General features: G+C 36.4%; 2 protein-coding genes across 3 annotated transcripts in view; both read right to left on the bottom strand.

The window, feature by feature from the left end:
- Positions 1-4,950, bottom strand: part of LOC136853411 (uncharacterized) — an 84,555-nt gene extending 79,605 nt beyond the window's left edge. The window contains exon 1 of one of the 2 annotated variants that reach the window (XM_067128919.1): positions 4,843-4,950. The gene's annotated coding sequence lies outside the window, so the exon portion shown is untranslated. The remainder of the gene's footprint in view (positions 1-4,842) is intronic. The other variant, XM_067128920.1, reaches the window with a different exon arrangement.
- A 32-nt stretch (positions 4,951-4,982) lies between these two features.
- Positions 4,983-21,062, bottom strand: LOC136853412 (uncharacterized). The gene is made up of 8 exons (XM_067128921.1): positions 20,726-21,062; positions 19,904-19,973; positions 15,171-15,455; positions 14,549-14,685; positions 12,754-12,888; positions 8,379-8,590; positions 6,230-6,366; positions 4,983-5,703 (listed from the first exon to the last, which is right to left on the bottom strand). Exons 1-7 carry the CDS (start codon positions 20,834-20,836, stop codon positions 6,273-6,275), a joined length of 1,044 nt encoding a protein of 347 aa, XP_066985022.1. The 5' UTR covers positions 20,837-21,062; the 3' UTR covers positions 4,983-5,703; positions 6,230-6,272.
- Between the last annotated feature and the right edge of the window lie 5,276 nt (positions 21,063-26,338).

The raw sequence follows: 26,338 nt of genomic DNA on the forward strand, positions 1-26,338 counted from the left end.
ACCCTGGTCTGAGGCATCTGCATAAAAGGAGAGGTCGGGGCTCAGCAGTTGCAGAGACTTTCCCTCAAGTCTTTTCCCTGGACTTCCACCACCGCAGATCCTCCTTTATCTCGTTCATAACTGGGAACATCACTGTGTTTGGTTGCTTTCTTCTGTTCCAGCTTGCTCGTAGAAAGAACTGAAGGGGGCCTCATATGAAGTCTTCCTAGCTTAGCAAACTGTTCTATGGATGAGAGGGTTCCCAGCAGACTCATCCATCGATTCGCTGAGCAAACTGGAAGCGAAAGAAGGTCCTGTACCAACTGAAGGCAGGACTCTATCCCTTTGGGGATGGAAAAGCCCAAAACTCAGAGTTGATCCTCAACCCTAAATAGAGAATCTCCTGAGTTGGGGCTATGTGAGACTTCTCTTGAATTATTAAAGTCCGAGTTCCTCAGCAAGAAGAAGGGAAGTCTGTGGATCCTTTGTGCATTGCTTCTGTGACTGGGAGCAGAGGAACCAGTCATCTAGGTATAGCTTATGGTGATACCTAGGAGGTGAAGCCATCTCGTGAGGGAGATAGGACTCACATGAATACCTGTGGGGCAGTGGAGAGACCAAAACATAGAGCCCAAAACTGGAAGACTCTGCCCTGAAGACAAATCTCAGGTATTTCCTGGACTCCGGATGTACAGTAATACCTTGCTTGATCTTACATAATCGAGTTGCGCGAATTCACAGACAAGCGAACTTTTCATTGGAACCTAACTAATTGTCATACACAATTTTTTTCACAGATATGCGACATTTGCAAATCCTTGAGAAACCCTGCAAGTACTTGTTTACATTTTTATGTAATTAATAAGTTTTCAAGCTTTTATGTGTGAATTAAATGACATTAAATAATAAAATAATAATTTTCTCTCTCTTTTTAGTGAGATGAGAGAATTTTTATGGCTACATGTGTGTTTATTTGTTTTGTATATAAATGATTTACCTAATAAAGAGTACTAATTTTCAAATATTAAGATTAAATAATAATAATAATATAACTGTAATTACAAAATTTATACATTTCTATTGTAAATTATGTTATATTTTAAACATACAAACATCACTTCCCAATCTTTTGTGAAAACTTTGAAGAGAGGGGCAAGGGTAAAGCTGTCAAATATGTCAATTGTTGCCCACAGTGTGTCAGAGAATTTCTACGTTCTCTCTCTCTCTCTTTCTATTTCCTTCATATAATTTCGCTCTCTTAAGTAAGGATAATCCTTTCTCTCTCTCTCGTTTGTAGTTAGCGTTCACACATTTTAACAACTTATTGTTTCTCTGTATGTCTTTACCTATACAGTAGATAGTTTAAATTGATCTAATTTTACCTGTACCGTCTACGAACTGTAAATGTGCTGGTGTGGCAAATATGTTCTAAAACATAAAGACATAATAACTAAGAGTTGTATTAGTCAAAATAAAAAACACTGTTCATGAAAAAGCATTTCAGAACAAAGGGAAAGAGACGCTGAATAAAGTTCTTAAAAACGAGGTTGAGAAGACTTTTAAAAATAGATCAGTCGGAAGGGGAGAGAGAGAATTTCTCTTCCAACTCTCTATTTTTTTGTCAACCAATTATTTCTTTTTTTAAGGGTGATGTATATTAAGCTAACTTTTAAATGAAGTTACAGTAACTTTAATTTTATTTTAAAAGTTAGCTTAATACTTCGAGAGCATGATTAGGGTCATATTTAGTGTTTAAACTCTACAAATAAGCATTTATTAGCATTTTTAGAGACAGTGCCAAACTTATGTGAAAATTCGCCTTGTGCGAGGGGTTCTGGAACCTAACCTTGTGTAAATTCAGGTTACGACTGCGTTGCAATGTGGAAATACGCGTCCTGCATGTTGAATGTTATCATCCAGTCGCCCTGCTGGATGGAAGATAACACTGACTGATTTGTCTCCATGTTGAATTTCATCTTCTGTACTGTATATAGAAGTTCAAAGCACTTGGGGACCACAAACAAGCGGTTGTAGAATCCTCTTGAAGTCTGGTCCTCCACTACCTCTATGGTCCTTTTCCTTCAGAGGGGTGACACTTCCTCTATGGGAGCTACGAACTTCTTGGAGCCCTCCGAGTATGCCATCAATGCGATCAGTGAATTCACGAGAGGAGGGTACTATAAGAAGAGGATTGATTAACCCTCTTTGAGAACCTTGACTGTCCAAGGCTCCATGCCTCTGGCACTCCATCTCTTCCAGGAGAGGGAGAGTCTGGCTCTCACAGGCGCACGAAGGATAAAGGAGTCACTTGGTGGAAGAGGTCTTGGCTGAAGTCCTCTTGATGAGTACCCACATGATTTAATCTTATTATTATGTACAGTATTATTATTACAGGTACCCAGTGTATATTACGTATTATTATTTCATCTTATTACAGGCAGTCCCTGGCTACCGGTGGCCTCGGTTATTAGCTATCCGGTTTTACAGTGCTTGTCTAGCGACGACAATAACTGGATTTTCAGCACCGATCTCTGGTTATTGGCGCTGATCCCTGTTATTGGCGCCGATAAACTGGGATTTCGATGCTATTATTGCCAATTTTCAGTTATCAGCGATTTTCGGTTGTTGTCAAGCCGTCGGGAATGGAACACCTGCCGATAACTGGGGACTCCCTGTACTAGTATGTATTGTAGTATTATTATTACTGTACATTATTATCTAATGTTGTTACAGTAAATAATATGAACATACATAATATTGCTCTATGAAAAATGAAGAAATCCGCAAACTGCAAGTTTCCCGCAAATAATTTATAGATATGTTCCATAGAAAAATCTGTGAATGGGCGAGTTTCCCGTGAATAATTTATAGATAGCAAATTTTTACCAAGTTCATCAGCCTCTGCAACTCAAGCTGTGGAATACCCCTGAGTAAAAGGCAACGGTTTATATTTCTGCAGAAACAAGGAATTTTGTATATTTTCTATTCTAGTCCAGTCTGACTAAAAGAAACTATTTTTTTTTGTTAAATTTTAGAATTTAACAGTCCCATGAAACTTTAAAAATAGATGTTTTATGTTTTCAAAGAATTTCTCCTTGAAAATCTTGTAACCCACTGCCCACAGCTACATCTATGCATTCCAATATGGAACTGAGGAATACACTGGTAAGATGTAATGCTTTATAGTTTTATGATGGAATGTACCCTTGTATATACAACTGCCATATATGAGGATGAAATAATACACTTTTCTTGAATGAAAATCTTGTTATATTGTTAACATTACACTTAAAATCCTCAAGTTTTACAGAATGAAACTAAATGCTAAAAACAAAAGTACACAACAGCCACAAATTCAGTTTTAATGGCAGAATGAGGGGGTGGAGGTCCTTATTAACTAGATACCAACAGCAGTTGGAAATAAATATTTTAATATAATGTTTCAGGTTAGATAAACGCCACCCACATTTTTTTAAGGAAACTAAGCTCTACAGGTTCTTAAAGGAAGCTAATAGTCCTCACTTATTACCTGGACTGATGGAAAGCCAAACACCTGACCTTTATGACCCGCATTACAGGATTAACAGAATGGTCAGGTAATAAGAGGGTCAAGCAAGAAATTGAAATAAATAATCTGTTCATACAGAAATTTATATTTACACTCATTCCCTCTCATAATTAGGTCCCTGTAAAGCTTAGGGATTGTAAAACGTATTTTTACTCTCAGTACATTTATTCTCGTCTTTAGAGTGTGACTGTTTTTTAAGGTCTTCAACGCCATTTATTTTCCTGTGCTATAAGTCGGGTTAGGTTTTGCCCCTTCATCTAGGCCTAGTTATGGAATCTGCACCCTTGATTAGTTCTGGATGGTTTAGGATACATTCTAATTTATTCTGTGACTCCTGATGATCTAGGTCAGGTTATGTGGGAGGGGGATTAGCCAGGTTAGGTGGGGATTAACCAGGTTAGGTGGGGGTGGGGATCCTGAAGACAAAGCCCCGGACCAGGTAAGGGCAAAATACACTATGATGGGAGGGTTACCTAAAACCCAGTTTCCCACTAGGCACTCCAATTAAGGTTACATAAGGAATGGGATTGTCATAGGCTAACAAACATTTCTCACCAGTTGATAATGAATTTGAAAAACTATAAATTTCCATGTGAAGGCTAACTCCATTTTTGGTATTGTGAAATTTTACAAACAAATATATCTTACATTCATATTCAAAATACCCAACTCTACACTATAAATTAAACCCTTTCCCTTCATTAGGGACAACTTTTCAGTATCGCTGATCCGTATTTGGTTACCTGAAAAACGTCATGGGCATCATGTTACAAAATACAGTACTCTCAACAAATTACAAGACTCTGAAAATACTGATAGCCTATGTAAAATCACACTACCCACTTTTCTCTTCGGGAGATAGCGAGGTATTTCTAAGTACAGTATTAATTTCGGTCCGCACGAACTGTATGGAACGGTTCCGTGAATACGCGAGATATTCGGGAGCCGTATGTTCAACAAGCGACTGGCTAAGGAAATTATAAAAGGATCCATACTAACCTATCGTACCCTACCTAACGTAACCTAGTCGCCCGTGTTGCTTAGTCAGGGAAACCACTTTTAACCAAAAGTTCCTCTATAATGCTGCGAATGCGCGATAGCAAAAAATATTAGTTCCGAGTTAATTACAGTCGAGCGACAAAAAATAACGGTAAATTCTTGATAAGCAACCAAAATGCTATAGTAAAAGCCAATTTCCAAGATAAGATAATACCCGACGAGGAGCTAATACAAAGTTCTGCCGATAGTAGGGCTGCGTAGTTGAATGAATTTTATAAAACATTCAAAGAAAATACCTGAGTTAGTATTCGTGATTTAAGGGTCTTGTCAAATGGGAATAATGATGCGACGCGTCTGTCACCTGGGCAACCATGGAGCAGACTACGAGTTCTCCATTTGTTTACTTTTCAAGGTCATTAAGCTGTACAACAAGTTCGTTAAATATCGTCTTATTTTAAGGCAACGAGACATGTGGTTTTTCCTCTCTAAGCATTTTAGGTGGCATCACCGATTTCGCGTACAGTTGCCCCACACCACAAATATTTAGTCTTTGACTTTGCGACCAGTCGAATATGCACTAAGTAATATACCAATCAAAGCCTTTTCGTCAAAGGTTATCAGTTAGAACATTATCATTATATTAAAACTGCCTGCCTTAAGTGGACTTGGTTAAAAAAATAAAAACACACTTCCTATCTGGCAGAGTCTGGTGTAAGCTTAGCCAGTCATGGACAGCTAAACCCTTTCAAGCTATGTAATGATTGATACATCGTCTAACTAATGGTGATGGTGATAATTCTGATAAAAAATCATGCAGTCAGAGATTATGTCCAGAATGCTAACTTGTTTTGTGATAATCAACCCATTGATAATATTTTCTAACTGTTCAGTTCTTTAATTTGTAATAAAACTAAATGGAAAATCTATTCACTTTGTATAAACCTCTGCTTATTAAAAACCAGTGCATCGTGAAGTTCTAATCTTTCATGGGATAGAAAATGATAGATTAAAGAAAAGAATGTGATTTGATACATCAGACTTTTGGCGTGGTGGGGGAGAAACACCCCTCTGAGTGACGTTGGCTATCTTCATCCTACCTTTGGGGCCAAGGTTTACTGGGTATTCGCCGGTTTTGAGGAAATTGTGATGGGAGAATTCTGAAAAGGAAATAGGATATTTGTATGAGTAACGTCTTTACCTCAGGCCTCAGCATCCTATTTTCATGTATTTTATACTTGGAAAAGGTCTTAATCTGCCAGCAGGGAAATGTTATGAAGGCTGCAGCTAGTTATTCTGCCGCTAATGAAAAAAGAGGATTAAATTAGTACGAAAAACTAACTCTAAATAATAAAAACCAAAGATTTCTGACAACAGTATACTTTCTCAGCTGTCGTACCTATCCTATTTCCGACAGTTGGATATATGAGATTAAACAAGTCACACTGTGTAGATATTACGCTATGTCATGTGACTCCTTTTATTCTTTATATAACCCATTTCACCAGTTTTATTCAGTTTCGTGTTGTTGTTATCCACCTTTCTTTTCGCTTCTTGGTTACATATTCCTTTACAGTAGCAGTGTCGTTATCTATAAATATTTTCTTGCCGAGAATGACGGTCTGGACATGAATATCAAAGACAAGAATAGATTTGCACTTTCATGCAAATGATGTTATAACTTACACATTATTGCATTTTTCGTAGTACATTCCTGCTCTACAACCCGTCAGTCGAGAATTAAACGCTTCTCCTGAACCTGACCTGTTGACTGGCGACGTTTTCGCTGATGCGAGTACATCTGAATGCTGGTGGCTGGTTCACTGTGAATTAACGTAAACGAGAAAATCAATAATAATATATGCATTACACAGGATATTAGATGTATGATATATATATATATATATATATATATATATATATATATATATATATATACATATATATATATATCTATCTATCATATATATATCTATCTATCTATATATATATATATATATATATATATATATATATATATATGACCACTCCATATAAAATTGTAACTTGCCATGTTATGATAAGATTAACATCAGTAATCATTGTTGCATGTGATAGTTTTGAGATATATGCGTTCTTTCGTGCAGCCATGAACTAAACCTTTTATCACTGCATTAGGCCATGGCAACTTCATGCCAACTGAGGTACCTAAAAGAACAATTTGAAATAACTCTTGTCCTTAACCGAAGGCAACAAAAGATTTTGTTATACCACTATCGACAGATGATCCCTTGATGAACGAGAGCTAGAATGATAACGTATTTTGCTGTGAAATTGATTGCTCTATTGGGATGAAGTTTTCTTGGTCACAGTGAGGCTTGAGAGTCCTATGGGAGAGAGAGTTGGTCATCTTTATTCTTTTGCATAACAATTAGCTTTAGTTATTCCATTTACAAAGTAGGAGGGAAGGTAAGCTCAATGTACCATGGATGCCCTGCATTTTTTAGGATTGTTGTATCTCGGGTATAATTATCGTCTAAGCACATATTCGGAAGTTAGTTCTGATCTGACTTGAGTTTTTCCAAGCCATTACCTGCTGAGAAGACACATGCTGGTTACTGGTTAAGTTTTTGAGGCACTGCAGGGCGACGCCTCAAAAGGCCATTCATATTCATTTATTCTTTAAGCATCATTAATCTTGCTTTCGCAGGCGTAGCATTCATTCAATACAATTATTTTAAGTATCTTACTGAAGCAGTCTTGAGGGAGGCTTTACAAAGGTTCTGAAGTAAGCCTATCGCTCCAGAATCTTTGACTGAAATGAACACATTAACCATAGTGCCTCGGAGCTCGAAGCATCTCTCAACCTCCTAAGATAATCACTTTATCCACAATCAAAAACGTTCAGTTCTTCCTTCATTTGATTTCAGCTGTTCCAGTTAAAAGCAAAATCAAATTTTATTTGCAACTAATGAGAATCAATATCCATGGCCAGTTCTGTTTCTAATCTTCTCAGTCTTCTTTGCTATTGTTTTATAACTCTCATTCACAGCATCATTAACGCCAGACGCATGTCTCGTGGAGTTACAATTTATAGTATGTATGCATACATACATACAGAAATAAATGCGAAATCATACATAAAGATTTCAATTTATCAAGCTAAATTCTATTGAGGTATTTTCGTTCTTAACTTCTTAATAGAACCATTTGAAAGAAGAGAGAGAGAGAGAGAGAGAGAGAGAGAGAGAGAGAGAGAGAGAGAGAGAGAGAGAGAGAGAGAGAGAGAGAGCATCTAGCCTATATGTTCTACCTAAATTTGCACAGAGCACAGGAAAAGGTTAACCTACATAAAACCATTTGGTCAGTTTTTCATTTGAATTTTCGGTTATGTGTACGGTTCGTAGTAAGCAGAGGAGAAACTGTGGTATGTTAAGTTTATTCAACATTCACTAGTGTTGAATTACTTTGACCAGTCTGGTATCATTTTGTGACGTCATCTATTCACGGATGTAGGCTACTGTATGCCACGATCACAGTTCAGCAGATGATGCTCACACCATTTTTTTCTTGGCGGGGAAGGATTAAATCCAATTCCAACTTGATAATTTCTTTTCAAATTACGCTTTTTCACTGAATTACTTTTCCTCGTATATATTTCCACTGTCATTTTCTAACTTACACTTCAAGAAAAATTATGTGTTTTACGTTTAATGGAGTTATTGTCTGCTTGTTCACGAAATGAAGGTATTTATCCACCGAATCAAAACAAAACTGATTTCAAAACTTGACAATATATCAAAATAACAGATGGTGTATGTTTCAAAAATCGAAACTGCACCATTGAAGAACCTACCTTTGAAAGCTCATCTCACTTTGTGGCAATGGAATTGTAGATGTGCATCCTCTTTCAATTGGGGGCCCGTATAAAGAAGTGAAATGTGCAAGTGTTGCTTGGCTGAAGATCTGATAGCCAGCGTCTTCTAGTGTTGAACAAATTCCTCGAAACGTATCTAGGGCTAAGGCAACATAACTCGTGGGTGGACAGACGCCATTCGCCTCATTCCCCTTGAAAACCAACAGAATAGTAATCAATTTTTATCCATCGAGTTAAAATAACTGTTAGCATAGAACAGAACAGGTAAAGGAATTCTGGAAAGTATTCCGTGTGATTTGCCTATATATTATCCATAAGAAAATAAAGTAATTGCAATTTCTGCAGGAACTAGCAAAACCGTTCTCAACATTTTCCTTGCATCTTCAGATTCACTGTTCTTCCTTTTAAGTATAATTACGGTTTGAATATCAAGGTCCCACAAAGTAAAATGTTAAAGGAAATTTAGGATTTGAAGCAAAACAAAAATCTAAAGAGCATATAATAAACCAGTAAAGTATTATATTCTATTATCAAAGAAAAATGTTTAACAATTGTACTTGTAGAAATAATGGTGGAAAATAAGGGAATATGAATTATTCCACATATAGCTAAGCGGTATGGTAATTTTTGTATTAATTGTAATGATTTAATCTAATTTTCATGCTGATGTAAATTTGGTTTTGGCACTTTAATTTTTGTTGAGTATCATTACAGAGCTGATTTTGTTTCTAGAGGTATCAGAAATGATGCGGAGATTAAATGTGCTCTTGAATTGAATTAAATTGAATTGAATATAGAATTTAGGCCAAAGGCCAAGCACTGGGACCTATGAGGTTATTCAGCGCTGAAATGGAAATTGACAGTAGGGAGGTTTGAAAGGTGTAACAGAAGGAAAACCTCGCAGTTGCACTGTGAATCAATTGTTAGGAGAGACTGGACAGTAAGATGGAAGAAAGAGAATATGGAAGGAGGTGCAGTAAAAGAAACAAAAGGGGTTGCAGCTAGGGGCCGAAGGGACGCTGCAAAGAACCTTAAGTAACGTCTACAGTGCACCACATGAGGTGCACTGACGACTCTATACCCCTACGAGGTTAAATGTGCTCTTGGGTCCAGGTTCCCCACGGCAGACGTGGTTTTTAAGCACTGTCTCGTCTTTCACTAGATGTCAGGCAATCCAGGTGACCTTCAAGATGCCCGGACGAGGCATCAGTATAAGATAAACCTACCTCTTAAGGAAAAAGACATGTTAAGTAACCCCGGAAAGATAAAAGTAGTGGGGGAGTTCCACATTTTAGTATGGACAGGGCAAACTGGCTGGCTCTCAAGTTTGAGACTTAAACAGTTTCTGTGGTGTAAAACATTCTGCCAAAAAGGCAGTACAGCTGTAGTACTCTATCTGAAGCTCACAACAGCATTGTCCAAAAATAGTCAGAATTCGCAGACTGGTGACCTTATGTCAGGTTCCAGGTGATTCCAATCCAATAGGAAGAGCTGAGATACTCCTTTTGTTGAATCTACATTTTTTATTATTCAGTGTTAACTTGTAATTTGTGCAGTATTATTTGGTATTAAAATTGTTCAACATTGTTTGTATTGAGAGACTTATTTACCAAGATTAGTTTGTATTTTGTGTATGACTTAACGTCAGTAAATGTTGTTGAGGGGAATGGCGGCTTTTAGTAACTTGCCTCAAGTGCATCTTCCTTTTTTTACGAAATCTTGCCGTGACGCTCGAAGCAGTGGCCATTGAGAGGAGCGTACATTTTGGTGCCCAGAACCCGGGATTTCTTTGGTTGTATGTAGAATCCCAACCCTGATAAATAAGGCAAGATGAAGGAAGGAAAGCTGAGGAAGAGCCGGTCGGCCGCCCGTGGATGGATGACCCGTTCGTCGAATGCACAGATGGATTTGCTTCGCGATCGAGAAGTGAGCAAGGTAGAACTGCAAGATGCTGTGGATGACTTTGATCGACGTATAGCTCATTTGGATGAAGTGCAGTCCGCCCTGGAGCTAGAAATTGGTGACGCACAGGACTTAGAAGAAGACATTGAGTATGCTGATAAGTTTCGGCGTCAGGTAAGGGTTCCTAGAATACAGGCTGCCCAAAGGTTATTATCCTTGGAGAAACTTGAGAAGCCACCAAGTGAGAGTGGATCTGCGGATTCTTTAGGCCAATGTAATGTGCGACTGCCTAAATTAGAATTACCTAAGTTTAGTGGAGTTTTGACTGAATGACAGTCATTTTGGGACAGATTTGTGTCATTAGTAGATGATTCTGATATCCCCATTATTAGTAAATTCTGTTATTTACAGTCACTGTTAGAAGGAGGGGCAAAATCTGTAATACAGGGGTTATCCCAGACTAGTGCTAATTACCCCATAGCCTGTAAAATGTTAAAGGAACAGGTTGGTAGGCCTGAACGTATTATTTTTGCACATATTCAGGCCCTTCTTGGTATCACTGTGTCTGCTAAGAATCCTAGTTCTAGAAATGTTTCCTCTTTGTGAAAATTACAGGATGAACTTTTAACATATGTACAATCACTCAAAAAAGTTTTGCAACATACTTCAAAAGTTTTTGGACAACAGCTTATAATAGCAACATCTGGCGCTATTTGGCAACTCAGTTGTAAGCGCGTGAAACAACTGAACACTATAGTGGTGGGTCCGAGAAATTACCTGCAGTTTCCCTTAAACAGGGCTTTTTCTGATACTGCTTACTGTTGTCATACTTTACTTAATAAAAGGATGTTACTATAATGCTTCAGAGGTCATCGCTGTTCTTATATTTTAATATTTTAATCTCCAACTGCCATCACTATCGTTGTTTTATCTCCGTCATATGTGTGAACTTTGTAGACATAGGCCTACGACTGTTATAAGTTGAACTATTAGTCTTATTAACATCAACAAATATGACTTTTGTAAAGATTTGCTTGCACATTATTATTAAACAAATTTTTGAATGACTAATCCTATGTATATTGTGAACTAGTGAAACTTAATATAAAATATACTGAACTAGACTAACAGATTTCACGTCTGTTTTTGTAATACAGAATATAATTGAAATTACAAGTGTTATTATATATATATATTATATATATATATATATATATATATATATATATATATATATATATATATATATATATATATATATAATGCTGTTATCATGTGTAATTTCTCATTTCTTTCATTGCTACTTAGGCATATCATTTTGATGCCTCTTATAAAAACCGAATATATAACGCCTATTTTTGTATTTCTTATTATCTAAGTTTCTAAAATTAAAATTAGCAAAAGTTCAACATTAATTTAGTTAATGCTAAACGCCAGCACACTACCATGCTCAGTGGAGAATATCTCCTCCTGTTCGCAAAAGATGATTCTTACAGAAATCATCGGCCACTGGATTATATTATAATAACGCAAACCTAGCCTCTATTCTTTGTGTTTCGGGGAGTATGATGAAATAATATTTTGGTCTCATGTAGCCTGTTACGGATGGTTTTGAGCAGCAACTTGAAGGGAAAGTGTAATGTTCTCTCTTTATGGCAACACCAGCTTGTCAGGAGTTAGGCGGAGCTCCTTCAGTGATCATCCTCCACTTTTTTACAATGAATTTATCATATTTCTCTTTCTCTCTGTTGTTTTATTCCTCTATACATGGTTGTTTTATTTACGCTAAGCTGCCGAGCAATATCTACAATAGAGACATTGGTCTTATGCAAGGTAATGATTGTGGGCGGCGGTCTGTTGCCCATCTTATCGGTGCAAGTGACGAACAGCAGTTTAATTTTCCTGCCCGAATGTGGAGTCACACGATAACATACGACGTTACAGATTTTTTCTTTTTGTTTTTTGACAAAAATAATGGTTTAATTCTTTCTTTCTTTATTTATATATATTTCATTGATGATTATTCAATATTACTTTATTAGTCAATAAGCTTTTATCTGGATTCAAATATAGTTTCTTCTTTGACTCTTTTACCCAATCATCTGAAGTGAAAATTTTCAAAATGTTTCGTCATTTTTTCGTAATATGAATTTTTCACCATTCTTTTTTATAATGTTAACCGTATGATTAATAACCAAAGTTAAGAAAATTACATTTCCTTGTAAATATCAAAAGAACAAATTACTGTTAGGTGAACGAAAACTTCTGGAACATGTTGCAAAACATTTTTGAGTGACTGTACATTAGAGGGTACCCTCCTAGATTCTTCTATACATAATCCACAATGACTGTAGAAAAACATGAAATTACAAGTGTTTTAGAGACGAATAAAACTAAGTATAGTTGTTGCATCTTAATAATGTAATAAAATGGAAGAAGCCCAATTACTCACAACTCCAATCTGGAAGCACTTGCCGTAGGATACAGGCACGTACGGGAATTGATAAAGATATCGCTTAAGATTTTTGCCCCCACAAGGTTCTGGTAAACACACGGGTGGCTTGCTGAGGTTCTCTAACCCGAACACCTGTTGGAGATCCAGAGATGTCAAGCATATATCTACGCTATGTACAGATTGCAAGATTTTAATAAAAACACCAGCCTATGTGATCACAAAATAAAGATTTCAAATATCTGACCACACCGTAGATTAAAAACTGAAATCTAAGAAGCAGATTTTTGTGGCCACTAAACATTCATAATGCCAAAATGCTCTCCAAGGTACAAATTCCTATTAATGATTGTTGATCACAGGATTAATGGGAATCCGAGAAAAAATTAAATAAACGTCATTCTGCAAAATATTAGGATAATTCATTTATTATCAAACAATAGGCTAGTAATTGGAGTGTTTTTTCCTAGAAAGTGTATTTCAGCAATCCTCTCACTCGTATTGGAGAAACAAGTTATAAGTTGAGTAATATGCCACTGTTTAGATCATTTATACTGCCTAGTATTTACAGTACACTGACAACCTTTACTGTGGAAAGTATAATTTAATGAGGAAATCATCCCAGAAAAACATTAATCCGACTTCTAAGATCCCTGTCTAATGTTCTCAAATGAAATTACTTGAATTTAAAATCCCGTTTGGTCAACTACTTTAAAATGAAATTGAGAATGGGCCATATGGAAGAAAGGCTAAGACATTATAAAATTTCAGATCATGGTGAAATCAATTTCCAGCATAGGATTGGAGCCAACCACCATGGAAGTTCATTAGTTACCATTATTTTGATTTAGCCATTGTTATCCAAATTTAGGTGCAGCGAGGTTCCACACAATTGTTTCATGGTATGCTTTCCTCAGTCACTGCTGATGAACAGATCGTGTATCTTAACAATTTCCGATCCTGTTCACTGCGATACCAGTGCAGATGAGTAAAAGTGGGAGAGACGAGGGAACTGCCCACGTGGATGGCTTTGAGAAAGTATGACTGTGCTGGCCTTTATTGCAGAGAAAATGACATTTGGAATGAAAAGTGGAAGTACAAATGATTGAAAAAAGGAATTGAAATGAAGTCATATGATGACTAGGGTGGCCAGACGTCCTGCTTTAGGAAGGACAGTCCTGTTTTCGAGCATTCTGTCCTCTGTCCTGCTTCACCTTAAGAAGGACGCTAATTTGTCCTGCTTTTTGGGTCTGTCTAAAAAAAAAAATATTTTAATGCTAAAAATATAAATAAATACAAACACATACACTAAAACAGTGGGAACTGATGGTCAAAATAACCACTGATTTTTTTTATTAGGCCAATAATTGTATATAGTGGCTGTTGGCGCAGTTAAGAACACTAGGCATGGAGCCGCAGTGTACTTGTATAACGGCCAGTTTACACAGTTATGTACTAAATTGTTCCATCATGAATAAAATTGAATATTAATTAATTTCAGTTCTTTATTCATACACTATTTGACATTTAAACACTCAAGTCAAGTTATATATATACATATACATTATACAACATTTTATATTTCAACTCCTTAATAATCATGTTTAATTTAGGTTGAAAATTGGTGTTGGCCAAAAAAAAAAAAATTGTCCTTCTTTTTGGGAATTTGGAAATGGCCACCCTAATGAGGACATAAGAGGAGCGTTCAAGATGGGGAGACTGGGGTATTGGATCTCATGGATGAAAGAAGATTGCTGATAATGACATTAAGTAGTTTATCACTTAAACAACTTACATATCCTTCTGGACAACTGGGGGTTTCTCCAAGCAGCGGTTCACAAACGTCCGTTGGTTCTGGACCTCCCTCATAAGTACCAACAGGACACTGACATTCTGGCTCTCCATACATATTCAGAAACAATTCACGTCCACCTGTTAAGTTTAAAAAAGGTATTAATATAAATTTTTAACTCAGACAGCTTTGGTTCACTGCCAAGAAAGTTTTGGTTACATCCTTGAAATTCATAGAAATTGATATCTGATAAATGATTAGGGGACTGGTTCGCAGTCTGGGGAAAATTTGAATACTTGCAAATAAACTAGTGTGGAATCACTTCATACTGTTAGTTTAATAAAATCCGACACCATTACTGTGAAGCCAATATTGAAGGAAACAAAAACAATGAACTGAAATAGTTCAAAAGATCGAACCTTGCTGAACCCCTTTTATGTCAAGTCATTTTCATCATGACCATATGTAAAGAGCAAATTTTTAAAGGAGGTTAATCCACACACTGCAACGAAAAAATAAAGAAGACTTATTTACCATAAACGAGGAATAAAACAGAATAAAGAAGAAAATGGGGGGAAAAAGTTCATACTCTAAAATGATAATGGGAAGCTTCCGAGTAACTTACAGGGGCAGACATATTTATCCCGAGGGTCATGGCACCGTTCGCATTCAATGAGATTTTGTTGTTGGTAGCTGTAGGGAATGGGGTCACAGTTACCACGAGAGTGAAGGATTAAAATCCTGTCAGGTGCGCAGAATCTTTTCCTGCAAACACTTTTATTACTACTGCGGTCCACCACGACGAATTCATCAATATTACAAGGTCCCTGAGTCAGCAACTTGTAGCATATTCCATTAAGGGAAACCTCGTCTCTCGGGCATTGATCTTGATATGGTGCTGATATTGGCACTGTTAAAGATGAAAAAGAAGTTTGACAATGTAAAAAAAAAAATAAGAAACAAAAAATGACATTTTCATTTCTTACATGACTTACATAATAAAGCCTAAGAAATGAGAGATTTTTTCAAAATTCTAAAGCATAAGAAACGAAACACTATTTCAAAATTCTATTACCTTACTATCGTGAATTACAGAAACGAAAGTAAAAACAATGAGATCCTTTCTTGAAGAATTTGAAGATGCATAATCCAAAACTCCTTAAAAATAATATGCAATACACTTTTATTATATTTTATTACGTTAGGCATAACACAATAACGTGTGTTCTTGTAAAACATGTAGCGTTCGTCTATGATGACATCATTGTTTGAGGAGAATCAGAGACGATAACAAGCCTACTCTTGCAGTCGAAATCATTCTCGACAGGCAACAGACTTGTGAGTAAGCTGTGGACCGCTAACCATAAGTGAGTGACCCTCACCCTGCTCGCACCAAACTAACAAGCACTGAGAGAGTTGTTCTTGGAGAATTTCGGGAGGTCCTTTGAACAAAAGACTTTTCGCGAGGAACGGGACTCTGCATGAATATATTTTGCTCTAGAAATGTAAAATGAATGTGAAAATAATGAAAATATGGCAAAAGAAGCAATAAATAGCTTTTGTAATAAAATGGTTAATAAACGCAATAATGTATTATTGAGGTTCCTGAATTTCTCGTACTTTGCTCCTGGAATTATCCAGTGTTATACTTATACAGTGTGTGTGTATATATATATATATATATATATATATATATATATATATATATATATATATATATATATATATATATATATATATATATATATATTAGTCAGAAAGACTATGCAAAATCGAATATAAACAAGAAATAAAAGGAAAAAATATTAACTAAAGATCCTAATCATTATAATTTAAAATGATTACATTTGGTCACTGTATCGTAAAGGAAATCTGGCCCTACGAAGAGACTCCACGGTCAACGAAGGCCAAATCTGTGAGCAAATAATTTCTAACATCACATTCACACGTGTACACGATGGATGCATGTAGTATTTCAGACACTGTTACGAAGGTGTTACTATCTAATTCAATCGGTTGTGATTTACAGATCTTTCGTTTTTTTATGGATTTTATGTGCGTTTCCGAGGAGTTATCACAGTTCGGCATCTGAAAGAGTTGGTGTATTTGTATATCACTTAGTACAGTAGTAGCAGCACTGATTAATGTAGCAAAAGTCTACGTTGTAAATTTGATCTTCTCCAGATAAATAATGGACACTTATGCACACACTGAGTAAGTCATGAACTCTCAAAAGCTATTAGGATCCGATCCATTCCTGAAATGATTCAGATAATTGTATCCAAGGTCGATATAAGGCTGATACAATCCTTGAGTGAATTTCTTAAAAAAAAAATTTTTCTTTGTATGTATGTGTGTAAGGTTGTTTTTCAGGTAAAGGAGGTCAAAAATTTTAAAACCATCTGTTTCATCTGCATTTCTTCTATATGCAAATAAACAAGTGTGTGCGCCAAACGAGATAGATACGAAGAGAAACAAACACAAGGTTGGGGGTGACGACAAGGTGCTTACGGTAGTATGCATTTCCGAGCAAGCGAGATATTGATCTCCAACTTCTAGCCAAATCTCTACTGAATAATTTTAAATGCTAAAGATTATTCTCCTAGCAAAGTCATCTTCAGCACAACGAGAAATATTTCAGACACTACTGCACTTGAAATTCGACAGGGAGTTCTCTCAAAGCGAGAATACCTTGCGATTAGATATAAACTGTCACGTGCACTCTTCATTGAAAATGAACTAATTCACGGTAATTCCAGTAAAAACATAATGGAACGAGTATTTCCCGCCCTGGCTGCGCCCATGTAGAAGGATTCCGGATTCCGGACATTTAAAGATCCTTACCTTTCCAAATCCCATATTCCACGACGCAATTATTTTTACTTTAGAGATTCTACAGAACAGACCAAGGTCTAAAGAACACAGACCCTTTGCAAGAGGGTTATTTTTTCCACGGAAGTGACAGCTAACAAACTTCGCAATATTTTTCGGTTTTAAATAAGTTTAGGTAACTAGAAAACGTGAAAATCTTCAATGGAAAAACAAAAGTGTGTTGTATATGCATAACATTATTAATATCAGTGGCTGTTATCAAAAGCAAAATTGTAATTTGTCACCGACATATTTGTCTTCTAGTCGATGGTAGTCTTCAGTAGTGTTCTCGGTTTTTGCTCTGGTATTTATTTGACAGAACTCCTTCAAATTGTTATTATTATTACTCTTAAAATAATAATAATAATAATAATAATAATAATAATAATTATTATTATTATTATTATTTTTATTATTATTATTATTTCGTCTATCACAGTCATCCTATTCGACTGGGTGGTTTTTATAGTGTGGGGTTTCGGGTTGGAGTCCATCACTTTTCTCACTATGTGCGCTGTTTCTAGTAGCACACTCTTCTGCATGAGTCTTGGAGCTACTTCGGCATCTAGTTTTTCCAGATTCCTTTTCAGGGATCTTGGGATCGTGCCTAGTGTTCCTATGATTATGGTTACAATTCCCACTGGATTATCCCATATCCTTCTTATTTCGATTTTCAGGTCTTGATACTTATCAGTTTTTTCTCTTTCTTTCTCGTCTACTCTGGTGTCCCATGGTATTGCCACATCACTGAGTGGAGGGCTTTTGATACCGAATCATGCCTCTTTTTGTACTGGCTCTGTGCAAGCGCCGGGCATTTGCTTGCTATGTGGTTTATGGTCTCGTCTTTCATATTGCACTTCCTGCATATGGGTGAGTTGTTATTTCCATCTATTATTCTTTGAACATATCTGGTTCTTAGGGCCTGATCTTGTGTCGCTGTTAGCATTCCTTCTGTTTCCTTCTTGAGTTCTCCCCTCTGCAGCCATTGCCATGTTTCATCGCTAGCCAGTTCTTTAGTCTGTCTCATGTACTGTCCGTGCACCGGTTTGTTGTGCCATTCCTCTGCATATTTCTGGGTCTTCGTCTACTTTTATCAGTTCTTCTTCCCATGCAATCCTTAGCCACTCGTCTTCACTGGTTTTCAGATATTGCCTCAGTGCTCTGCTCTCGATTTTGACGCAGTCCTCTATGGTTAGTAGCCCTCTTCCCCCTTCCTTTCGTGTTATGTACTGTATAGTCTGTCTGCATTTGCTCTTGGGTGTAGTGTATTGTCATGTGCTTCCTAGTTTTCTGGTCTATGCTGCGGAGTTCAGCCTTCGTCCACTCCACTACTGCGCTGTATTTGATTACTGGTACTGCCCATGTGTTTATGGCTTTCTTCATGTTTCCGGCGTTGAGTTTTGACTTGAGTATCGCATTAAGTCTCCGCGTATATTCTTTCCTGATCGTGTCCTTCATCTCTTGGTGTTTTATATCCTCTCCTTCTATTATTCCCAGGTACTTGCATCCTGTCTCATCTGTGTGCTAGATGCTATTCCTGTCTGGTAGCTTTATCCCTTCAGCCCTGGTTACTTTGCCTTTCTGTATGTTGATCAAGGCGCATTTTTCTATTCCAAACTCCATCCTGATGACAATTTTCTATTCCAAACTCCATCCTGATGACAATCCTTACAGTCTGGATTAGGGTATCTATTTCCTTGATGCTCATACCATACAGCTTGATGTTGTCCACGAACATCAGATGGTTAATTCTGTTGCCTCCTTTCTTGAGTTGGTACCCAGCATCCATCTTCTGCAGTACTTTTGTCATGGGAGTCATGGCTACTCCGAAGAGTAGGGAGGGCAGTGAGTCGCCTTGAAAGATCCCTCTCTTGATGTTAACCTCTGCTAGTCTTATCCCAGAGTTTGTAAGTACAGTATTCCAGTTGCGCATTGTATTTTTAGGAAGCTGATTGTGCTTTCCTCTGCCCCATATATTTTCGAAGGCTTTCTTGTAGTCAATCCATGCCATGCTTAGGCTGGTTCTCCTTCTCTTACTATTCTTCAGTACCATATTGTCTATCAGAAGCTGGTCTTTTGTGCCCCTATACTTCCTTCTGCAGCCTTTCTGTTGGTGTGGGATGGTGTTTGTATCCTCTTGGTAGTTGTGTAATCTTTCATTGATGATACGTTTAGTAACTTCCACATTATTATTATTATTATTATTATTATTATTATTATTATTATTATTATTATTATTATTATTATTATTATTATTCAGACGATGAATCCTATTCATACGGAACAAGCCTATGGTGGCCACTGACTTGAAATTCAATCTTCAAAAGAATATGGTGTCCCTTAGAAAGAAGTAACAGAAGGTAATGGGGAAAACAGAAGAAAGAGATCAACTATTAGAAAAAAATAAATTAACAAATTAATAAATAAATAGATAAGACACTATCAATAATTAGTCATTAGAGTGACTGCAGAGAAAAATTATCTTACCACTGTAATAAGGAAGTGAATGAGTGATATTGAATTTGATCTTGACTGGAGGTACTGGCGCTCTGTTGACCTGTATCAGGAGAAATAGGGTTTAAGGTTTAATAAGAAACTTTTCAGACAACTTTCAACTATTTCCACTTTGGTCGAGATTTGACTAATTTTAAAATCAGCTAATGTTCAAAAATTACTTTTTTACGGGTGAAAGTATTATCATGACATATAAAGAACACAAGAACATTTTTGATCTAGGAGAAAAAAAAAAAAGAGTTAACATTTTAAACTTAGGTATTGAATGTTCTCTATATATGCACAATAACTAGTCCGCAAGCACACTATGTGCCAATCTTCTCATCTTACGCATATGTGTGTGGGTGTGTATGCATAAGGTGGGAAGATTGGCACAAAGTGTCCTTGCGGACTAGTTATTGTGCATATAAAGAGAACATTCAATACGTAAGTTTGAAATGTTAACTCTTTATTTTTCTCCTGGATCAAAAAATGTTCTTGTGTTCATTATATATCATTATAATACTTTCACCCCCTAAATAAGTAATTTTTGAACATTAGCTTTTTTTTTAAATATATACACACACACACACACACACACACACACACACACACACATATATATATATATATATATATATATATATATATTTCGTATATATATATATATATATATATATATATATATATATATATATATAAATATATATATATATATATATATATATATATATGTGTGTGTGTGTGTGTGTGTGTGTGTGTGTGTTTATATGTGTGTATACTAAAACACTTACATGTTTCAATCAATTGACCTACCCTGATAGGATCGCCACCGATGTAGAATTCTTCGGAGGAATCCGATTCGACATTATAGGGAAAGAAGCCGGCCAAGAGAAAGAGCACCGAAATTAAACCTGCCATTTTCATTTTCGACGAACTTGTTGCGTCCCTCTGCTTCCTTCCTTCACCACCAGGAGCTAGGTTTCCGAGAGTCGCTACTCCCCTTATCGCCTGTGCATCAAATTTTGATGCCTTGCTTTCCTTCTCTTTTGGTTTGTTGTTCAACCTCTGGTGTTATAGGCTATATGTTTCCGCAGTCTTTATTGACTGACTTGTCTTCAGCAGGCTCAAGACCTTGGGCATCCACGTGTTCCTGAATAACAGATTAGTAGAAAAGTTTACAACCGACTTTTAGTACAACAGAATAAAATGTTCACTGAAAAATACAGTTTCCCTTTCCAAACATCTATAAATCGGTGAAATGGTTAATCGACCTATACTTCAAGGTGTACAATATCTGTAACCTTCCCGAATAGTCTGTGAACGTACAGTTAAAGCAATCCTCCGACAAATATACTAGCACTGATGTTTATGGATAAGATATGTTTTTTGAAGTACATAAATTTTTCCTAGTGATATGACTGTATAAGGTACAATGCAAGCACACAAATTCAGCTTACGCTATGGCGCTACTGGACAGACATACAGGAAAAGGTTATGCTTTGTATTGGTCTGTTGAACAATATATATATAAAATTTTGCTTGTGGCTCTTTTTCTCTTTACTCTCATGTCGCCACTCATTTAGTGAAGTGAATTTCATCATATGCATAACATCTTGCTAATGAAACTGAATCTTTTTGTACGTTATTACCTAAGGTTTCTCTTATTGTAGATCCGCTAATCACTTTTAATCACATGACCAAGTAGGCTACCCATTTAAAACGCTGTTATTGTCATCCTGCAAGAATCTGATTTTCCTTTTCCCCTGTTTCTAAGTAGCTACGCTTGTGAAACTTCTGCTTCATTCTGCTACCAGGATATTTTCAAGCGGGAAATGTAAGAAGTCGTCTGATGGATGCACTCCAAATGAAAAGTACAGCGCAGATCGCTTATTCACATGACGGGGAGGGGGTTACCCTGAAATAGGGAATATGACAGACATCCAATGATGGGAGAAGGAAAAGGAAAAACTTGACGAGAAAGCGCTCATTGTCAAAGAAGAGAACAATTTTCGCCAACAGACTGACTGTGTGGTGAGGTTAGAACGACGCCAATTTATTCCCTATAAAGTTCAGAGGGCATCATAGAGGGATACAAGGCAGCTGTGGTTGAAATGACCGAGTTTTGTCTTCAAGAGAGTCACTGTAGCGGGCAGAGGTGAGGATTCCTAATGCAGAAAGCAGCTTGAACTAGAAAAAGACTTTCTCGAATACGATATACATAAATGAAAATATAATGACCTATAAAAGCAGGTTACTCCGTCCTTTAGCATAAGGGTGGGTAATAATCTCGGAAACATGAAGTACATTTAATAAAAAACTATCTGGACTGAAGAGTTCCAGTCATTCTATGAACATCTACGATATCACAAGATGTGTACCTACCTCTAAAAATCCAGTGTGCCTGGATCGTGGTTTGTACAACGAACAACGAGAAACCAAGACCCAAGGTCCAGGAACTCGTCATTACTATGTACTACTAGAAAAACAACTACGGGATGAGGGTTCAAGAAATTCAAAGGTGAGTAATTACTATGAGATGAAAGTAGAGTGAAGTGCTTTGCAGACATACAGTGAAGGTCACCATCCGAGACAGGGAGAATGTAACGTCAAATGGTACCTGTCCTTGTACTGGAATGGCCGCAATGACAGCAAATGATTTAAGCGTCCTTGTAATGGCTACATTTATGCGAACACATATGGTATTTGATGTTTGCTTGAAAAGTATTGGCCCCCAGAGCGCCTGTCTATAAATGACAGTTCATTTCATTTATTTAATTCATTCACTTATACTCAACTACTTACTGATTTAGCTTTTTGCTTATTTACGTACTTATTGACATATTCATTTAACATTCCTTATTAAGAAGAAATGGGTAAATGTTACGGAATGTTAAGACGTGATTCTGTGTAATTTCAAGTCTACAGCCATTTTTTTTTTTTCTCTCCCTCCTACAGTTGATTTTTCATTACATAATTCAGGTCAAAGGCTAAGCGCTGGGACCCGTAGGGTCATTCAGCGCTGAAAAGGAAACAGGGCAAAAAAATTTTAAAGGTGTAACAGAAGGAAAACCTTGCAGTTGCACTGTGAAACAATTGTCAGGAGAGAGTGGAAAGTAAGACGGAAGAAAGAGATTTTGAACGTAGGCACAGTAAAAAAAATGAAAAGCGTTTCAGCCAGGGCCGAAGGTACGCTGCAAAGAACCTGAAGCAATGCTGCAGTTCACTGAGTGAGGTACAATGACGGTGCTGCCCACCTACCGGAAAGGGTTTAGTGCTTTTGATAGGAATTGCTTGAGAAGAGACATCCAGGCAACTGACCCCTAAGCACAGGGATAGTGATGAGAGAATAAGAAATAAGAAGAATAGTTCTCAGGTTCCGTGCATAGTTTCAATAGGAGGAGGAGGAGGGGAATAATTCAACTGAGGAAAGAACAATAGACATAGAAAAAGAAAGATTCCTCCATAATTATTGAATGTTAAATTTAAACTGCTGTAAATAGCGGCTGTCTGTTAATATATTTAAAAATGGACCCTTTTTCATATACCTCCAATTTGGTAACCTAGCCCATTATTATTATTATTTCAGCAGATGAAACCTACATGGAACAAGCACACAGGGGCCACTGAACTGGAAATTCAAGCTTCCAAAGAATGTTGGTTTCAACCTCCCACTGCAGCAGTAACTGATCATGATACAGAGCCAGTGATTTTTCATTGCCCTGGGGGAAACACGAGCCCGCGACATCTGAGTGGCATGTCACGACACTAACCATTATACCAGTGGACCAGCTATATCTTATATCATAATATGTTACATGCAAAAGTTTAAACCACCACTTGAAGCTGATTGTTTGGCAATGGTTTTGCAAAGTTGGTCAGTTTAGACTGCCTTTGATCTCACTGATTTTAGCCATGATTATCTTACCTAGCTGAAATAAGATGATGAGCTACCAGCATATCTCCGAGACCAAGATGTAAGAATAAAGAAGATATCTTTTTACATCTTGCCTGAGACTGTGATTTTGCTCAACGACGTCACTCGGTACACAATGTTGGCGTTTCTTTGAGTTCACAACATCATATTTATGACTATTATGTTGATTTCATTGTGAACTTATCCGTAAAACACAAGTACAGTTTTGTACACAAAAGCCAGAATTAAAGTTATTTAGGGAAAAATTTATTTATAATATTTCCCTGAAACATATTACATTAACTCTCTCTTTCTGTTATTGAGTCAAAAGGTTATCTAAAACTACCAAACAATTTTTTTTTATTATTTTATGCCTTTTGTATACAGTATCTAGTTTCTTTTACATTCTAATATTATCATTCTAAAATTAGTTGTACATCTAATGAAAAGCTTATACAGTTCTGCCTGTGGCTCTTTTTCTCTTTATTCTCACGTCGCCACTCATTTAGTGAAGCGAATTTCAGCATATGCATAACATCTTGCTAGTGAAGCTGAATCTTTTTTGTACGCTATTACCTAAGGCTTCTCCTATTGTAGATCTGCTAATCACTTTTAATCACATGACCAAGTACCCATTTAAATGCTGTTATTGTCAGTCCGCAAGAATCTGATTTTCCTCTTCCTCCCTTTTTCTAAGTAACTAAGCTTGTGAAACTTCTGCTTCATTCTGCTACCAGGATATTTTCAAGCACCATGAAATAGTGAAATCACAGAAAAAGATGTGATAACAACATTGCCACAAAACAAATGATTTATATTCTAAATACAGAACAAGCCTGAAATTCTAAATCATAGGAATATATACTCTTACTTATTTTTAAAGCTATTTGCTTATACATACGTTTGCTGGTTTACTCAGAAATAACAGAAAAATGAACAGCTATTTTTAATGAATCAGTGGGTGTTCGTTTCCCCATACTTGGCCGTTCTTAAAACTGTATATATGGCCGTGCCACTCCAGGAAAAGAAGAAAGCGCGACGGGGAGAGAGAGGCCCCCTCACTACTCGCTTAGTATTCAAAACAGTAAACTTAACGTCATTGCACAAGGGGAAAATTACTTTCAGTCGTCATGAATTCCGTTGAATACCAAGTGCTCTCAAAAGGAATGGGCTGGAGTACGTGCTTTCAATTGTAAAGTCAATTTTCGTACTCTCTCCCTGTTCAACACGCACATACACATACACATACATACGCGCGCCCGCACCAACAAATGTTCCCAGTCGTTATGTCTTAAAGGCAGTAGGTACCAGTTACCCTGTCATTATTTCCTTATTTTCCCCCATAAATCGGGATCAATTACGAAAGGACCCGTATGACTGCATACACGAATTTGCGGTTGATTGTTTCATGGTGTGTGCATTTGCTTGAATATATATATATATATATATATATATATATATATATATATATATATATATATATATATATGTATAATATATATATATATATATATATATATATATATATATATATATATATATATAATATATATATATATATATATATATATATATATATATATATATATATATATATATATATATATATATATATATATATATATATATATATATATATATATATATATATATATATATATATACAGTTTGCCTTCACCTCCACAGAAGGGTGAACCAGGGAGGTTGTTAACTGCTGGTCTCACAGCAATATTTGGGACGAGGTTGAATGACCTACGTCAATGACGTTTTTATTTATGTGTATATATATTATATATATACTTGTATTTATATAATATGTATACACATATATATATATGAATGTCTCACCGGGGGAACCATAGGGAAAGGCGTCGTACTCAGGTACATTTATTTTGCCAACGTTTCACGATTCATACTCGCATCCTCAAGGCTATAATAAAGATACAAACGAACTTAAAACCAAGCACTGCATAATCCATTAAAATTACGCAATATTTAATCAAATTTAATGAACATCAGCATGTAGAAAACTTGAAAATAATTTGTGAACATCTTAAAACAGGAAATTATACTAAACACTAAAAATATGTACAAAATATCTATAAGATTCTAAAAACAGTAAAAATATTTAAAACACTAAAAACTTAAGGCCATTCTGTACCTTATCCTCGCAAAGGACGGGCAGTGACTGAGAGAGTTTCGTATAAACAAACAACGCACCTTAGGCAATAAACAACTGTACAGAGGAGGATTCCACAGACAAGTGGAAGGTGTGGCAATGGGATTCCCACTAGGCCCGACACTTCCTAATATTTTCATGTGCTCATTGGAGGAGCGTATTTTTGATGATTGCCCGCTTAGATTCTGGCCTCAGTTTTATCGTAGATATGTAAATGACACTTTCGCCTTATTCCGAAACAAGTTTAATGCAGAACAGTTCTCAGAATTTGTCAATACCCTACACCTAATATCAGATTTACACTTGATGAAGAAGAAAATAACAAGCTTCCCTT

Source organism: Macrobrachium rosenbergii, chromosome 27 (genome assembly GCF_040412425.1).
Source record: "Macrobrachium rosenbergii isolate ZJJX-2024 chromosome 27, ASM4041242v1, whole genome shotgun sequence".
Taxonomy (NCBI): domain Eukaryota; kingdom Metazoa; phylum Arthropoda; class Malacostraca; order Decapoda; family Palaemonidae; genus Macrobrachium; species Macrobrachium rosenbergii.